Here is a 5,858-nt window from a genome sequence, read left to right on the forward strand (position 1 = left end):
CCCCCACCTAGTCTCCTAAAATTATCCGATTGGTCAAAACCCCTTCTCCTATTTCACTATTTTTTCCTACCCCCTATTCCCAAGTGTTTATATATATTTTCTAGACTAGATAGCTAAGAAGATATAAGTTAGAAGATAAAGACTGAGTAACAGTAATATGTAGTTCTTGTAAATATATTAGAATAAAGTCATTTTAGTCTTCACTGATTTTTTATGATATGTAACTCGCGGAAATACACGTATTGAGATCACCTGATTCCAAATAACCGAGTTTCGAAAAACAGTCAGTGAACAAACTAGCTCAAAAATGGAAACGCAATTTTAAGATATTTTTTGTTTTAAACCAGTCTTGTTCTAACGGCTCCTTCTTCCATACTGATTGAGAATTGCAATTCAAGATCATCGCACATACAGTTGTACAGTTCGTGTAGAATGGGTTAAAAGTTAATAACATTTAAACATAAAATTGGTGATACGTACCGACTTTAAAATAGTCTTTAGTTTTCCAGGTTCATTTCCTCTGTGAAAAAATCAATAAAAATAAATATTTGGTATTCTGGATTTTCTCTTTAGGAAATCTGGTAAGTCAATTCATAAAAATTTGATTAGGTTAATAAACTTCCAATTTGAATGTAATTTATTCGAGCCAAAAAAGAATCACTGAATTATACAAAGAAATAAACAAAAAGATTACAGTGGAGGATAATAGAGAAAAAGGACAAGAGGAAACAAATAGTAATAGCAATAATAAAATATTCTTTAGACTTCAATGCATACCAGGCCTAACAAATAAAATATAAAGAACAATGACAGAATATGATCATATGAATATCAGAACTGGTCTATACAATAATAATAAGCTATAGAATAAGCTGTCCAACATGAAAGACAAAGTTGATAAGATGGAAAAATTAAATGCAATTTGCAAGATAGATTGAAAAATTATGAAAAAGTATACGTTGGTGAGACATATAAAAAACTGGAAACTAGAATCAAGCGACACACAACCAATTGTAGAAACGTTTTTTTTTTTGTTTCTTTAAATAATTTATTTATTGTTATTTACAACTGTATACATATATACACATCAAGTAAATTTGCTGTAAGTGATATTATGACATGATACAAACATGTGGAGAATCTACCCATTGATAGAACTCCAAAAACACTTCTAAAGGAGAAGATCTCGAGACCATCTTCTTTTCAGACGCCTAGGAGGATTATTAGGTAGTGAAGGAGAAGCCAGGTTAGAAACGAGTTGGTTTGGGTGGTTGGGAAGTTTATTATGGAAGGATTGGTATCTGGTTCTTGCCAAATCGGCAACATAGGGGACTTTGAGGTCCTGATGGATAATTTGATTGTAGAAACGTTAAAAATATAAATTGCACAGCTCTGGCCTACCACTGCATAACATTGAACCACGAATTCAACTTTGAAAACCCACAAACCACAAAAAGCAGAAGATTTTTGGAAGCTTTATATATAACAAAGCATACAAAACATAGTAAATTACAAAACTGACATTAAAAACTTAAACACACATTACGCTGACATCATAAATAAAAAACATATCAAAATATAAACATAAAAATCAGAAGAAATAAACGGGTTTAGAAAAAATCACTAAGTTTAATTTAAAATACAAAGCAGGACATAAAAACAATAAAACCAATCAGCACACTTGACCTGAAATAAGGTCCAAAGAGGTAGCAAGAAATATAGAGTAATGGTTGTGCTAAAGATAAGTAAAGAATGCACTGATAACTAATGGTAAAAAAGTGAGAACAGTGTAATGCAATGTAGATATGAAATTCAAATTTTGACTAATTATGAGGTGAATATAACTGTATGAATTATAATACATACGGGTGAAGATTTTTATTATGGTGTATTATTGTTGTTTGTAGGTTATTAAAGTACATGAATATGGGACAGTGGTCCCGAAACGTTGAGCTACAATATGTTAATATAAAATAAATTACATTCGAATTGGAAGATTATTAACTTCAAAAAATTTTTATGAAATATTTGGTATTATTAAACAAAAAATATAATTTATTAAATAAATCAAATATTCGTATCCATTTCTGTCTCAACACTTTATTTTTCACCAATCCAACGTTTCGGCCATTCTAGCCATCTTCAAAGACATCTTGAATACAATTGACAATAAATGGTTTATTTTATGGTGTATTAATTGTTGATAATCTTATAGAGGAAAATTAAAAGTTAATGATTTTAAATTTTAAATAAATAGGCTTTTAACTTATAATAAAGAAAATGACCTGGGCAGAGTTGCCTGCAAAAGAAATTTTAAATTAATGTGAGGAAGAAATTGTATTGAAGATGTCCTTGAAGATGGCTAGAATGGCCGATACGTTGGACTGGTGAAAAATAAAGTGTTGAGACAAAAATGGATACGAATGTTTGATTTATTTAATAAATAATTACCTTGTCTTAAGAATTTGAAATAATATAATTTTAAAAAATATATAATAATAATAATAACAATACGTGAACTAATTTAAAGTTAAAATAGCACCATATAATATGTTATAAATAAGATTTCAAAAATAATAACTTGTCCTGTGGTTCAATTTCGTAGGTTTTCCAATTTCTTTTCCAAATCTGAAACAAAATACATGAACCAATTATCATTTATCGTTTTATTAATTACAAAACTAGTCCTATGTTAAGAAAACGTGTGGTGTTTGATGATGATCAAAGTAGTGGATTCAATAATAATAAAACAATTACAGAGGAACAAAAGTGGTACCTCACACAATTTTCACTTTCTAGCCTACTTTGATTTGAAATTTATCCTTGCTAATTTCAGAACAGAAACTATAGAAAAAAATAAAATATAGCATTGTTAAAATAAAATAGGTTTTATCTAATATAAGTTTCAAAATAATCGATACTTGTTTATAAGTCCGACGTTTAGGCCAGTCCGGTAACAATATTTAAACAAACATTATTGCGATAAAGGCGACAAATTATTTTAATGTTAATGTGTTTATAATTTGTAATTATAAGTGTAAATGTTTTAATGTTAATATGAAGAATTTTACTAGTGATCCGGCGAGAGGGATGCGCTGGGATCTCTTGAGCTCGCTCTACCCCTCACACGTGGGGGATAGAGTGGGCTCAGATATCATCAGGTAGATTGTGTAAATATTGTATATATTATTTTATTATTATGTTATTTTATTTATTTATTTTTCATACAGATAGTTTGATTATGTTAATTTCTTGTCTATTCTTTTGTGTGTATATATTTTAAGAGAGTTTTTTTTTTATTATTTTTTTTTTTTTTTTTTTTATTTTATTTATTTAAGTATGTATGAGATCATTCATCACTATTACCTATTGCCCACTATTGCTAACTGAGTGGCAGATTATAATATCTATCAATAAATAAATCTAATATAAAAAAAAAAAAAAAAAAAAGAATGATTGACAAAATGGCGTAATCGTGACTGAAATTATTGACCTATGCAAGAATAGCCTGCAAAAAATTTAAAAAATTGATTTGATTGTAAATTTGTAATAAAGATTGTCTTTCAGGATGGTCGAAACTTTGGGCTTATAAAGAAATATAAATTGTTTGGGTGATTAAATTGGATAAAATTTATTTTATTTAAATAATAATACCCAGTATCAAGAAAGTGAAAATATTATGTATCAAATATAAAATTTGTCCAATTTACATTTTGTTCTAAACCCGTAATCGGTCGCTAGGTTGATGAACGCGCGTGAGACTTTTCCTCTCATTTCTTATTTAGAGCTATTGAATGTATTTTTTCAAATATAAAATTTAGATTTAGATTAGGTTTATTTAACCATTACTAACAAAATTATACAAAATATTTATTTTTATACAAGAGCAAACTAATTTTAAAAAATTCAAAAACAAACATAATTATAAAATAGTAATAAACATAAAATAATATTTTGAGACAGTCAAAATTATAAAAAAAAAAAGAATCAAAATACGGACATATCATATTATAAGAACATAACACTAATCATAAAAATCAAGTGTATGGGATTCACTTCACATTTCCTACAAAAAAAAACTTTGGAAAATGGATGCTATGATCGACCCAGAAAAATTCCGGCTCTTCTCAAAAGAAACAGCAGAGATGGCCATTTAAAAGTATTCATGGTTCTACATGTCATCCACGGTGCATAAGATTTTGTTGCATGGTGCTAAAATTCTCCCAGTCGGAATATGGTCGAGAGAGGCAGAAGAAACCAGAAATAAGGATTACAAGACTTTCAGGATCAGAAACTTCCAGAAAATGTCTTGTATATCTTCCAACGGAGACGTGTTCAAAAAGCAGCTGGAGACTTTGGATCATTTTATCACGAACAAGAGATCCGAATCAAAGAAAAAACACCTAGAAATAAGCGATTTAGCTAAGGAACTGTTAATCTAATTTCCTTGAATTTGAAATCGTAAGTGTCTTTTCAATTTGAACCACCTTTGACTTTGAATCCCTAGCTTTATTATTTACAAAATTATCCTGTCTTTTAAGCTTTCTTGAATATTTAGTTATAAGCAATATTTTATTTAAATATACAGTCGAAATACTCATTGCACCTTGTTTTGGTGAGTTCGAAATCCATTTCGAAAATTTCAGAAATTTTTATCTGGCCAATAGGCATTCATTTCCTCATTAGTTCTTTAATTTCCTTCCAAATTTCAATACATTTTAAAATTAATACTTAGACTACTGATGTATTCATATATTAAACTGTTTAAATTTTCCTGTGAGGCCATATAAAGGTTAAACTTTAGGAATTAATTCATTTTGAGGTAACCAAATCACTTCCCGTGTGCGCCTCGTCTTTATGGAAAAAAACATGGTAGTCATGGAATCTAAGAGCCATGGAATGTTTAATACATTTAATATTGTAAAAAAGGGTAAAGTTTAATAAATAAAATCTTAATTCAAAGAAATATCATGAAATTTTATTTTTTCCTAACTTTAAAATGACTTTTCTAAAAAAAAACTGATACCGTTGTTGAGATTTAGGTGTAAAATTATTTTTTAGGCTGTCCTGAACCAAATTTAAAAAAAAAGTTTCCATATACTTGCAAGTTTTTTATTTTTATATTTTTCAGAAAATTCGAACGCCGATGTTTTCAACATGTGGGATTCCTCACCTACTGGGCGAAAGAAAGAAGTATCATGAAATTTTCAATACAATATTTCAACTTTTCGACGAGTTTCATGCCCTTATCAAAACGTTTTGCGATTTTTGGTGAGTGGAAACTAAAAACAAATGGGAAAGCTGCCACGGAATTTTGGAACTATTGATTTACCAACATAAAAATTGTCTCGATTTACCTGTTTTATAGCCAGATTATATTGAGAAAAAAATTGAAAACAAAACATCCATGGAATGCTCTGGAAAAAAAAAAAAAATAAGGAGCGGACTACAACCAAACATGGCTCATCTTCCAAGAGGACAAGGCGGGCAGACGCACCCTCTTTTGAACTTACCTCCATGAGCACCACAAACAGAACATGAATCACCCACGGTGATAAAAAGACTTTTTTTCCTTTGTAAAACCGTAATTTTAATTATTTTAATAGTTTGTTAAAGTTCTATTTTTCTTGTTTATATGTTTGTATATATTTCTTTCAAGTGTTTTCATTACATTATGTTCAATTATTTAAAATACAACAATAACGAAATTCGAAAGTTCATTTCTTCTATTTCCTTAATTCACGGTTGGGCTATTAATAGTTTCCTTTTGAACCCCTACCCGCCGTACCACTAAGCCTTCCAGCGGGATAGCTTGTTACGGTTGTCATGGTGAAATAAAAACACTGGCTAGATCTGTG

General features: G+C 29.1%; 1 protein-coding gene across 2 annotated transcripts in view; it reads right to left on the reverse strand.

Moving 5' to 3' along the window:
• The window catches only part of LOC106684013 (phosphatidylcholine translocator ABCB4), a 52,314-nt gene that overhangs the window by 42,104 nt on the left and 4,352 nt on the right, over window positions 1-5,858 (reverse strand). For both annotated transcript variants that reach the window (XM_024361883.2, XM_014425831.3), the window contains exons 3-4: window positions 2,582-2,628; window positions 481-520 (exon numbers count right to left, since the gene is read on the reverse strand). In XM_024361883.2, the coding sequence (XP_024217651.1) occupies window positions 481-520; window positions 2,582-2,628 (87 nt within the window). The remainder of the gene's footprint in view (window positions 1-480; window positions 521-2,581; window positions 2,629-5,858) is intronic.

The sequence above is a fragment of the Halyomorpha halys genome, unplaced genomic scaffold (assembly GCF_000696795.3).
Source record: "Halyomorpha halys isolate HHAL.00 unplaced genomic scaffold, Hhal_1.1 Scaffold534.1, whole genome shotgun sequence".
Classification (NCBI taxonomy): domain Eukaryota; kingdom Metazoa; phylum Arthropoda; class Insecta; order Hemiptera; family Pentatomidae; genus Halyomorpha; species Halyomorpha halys.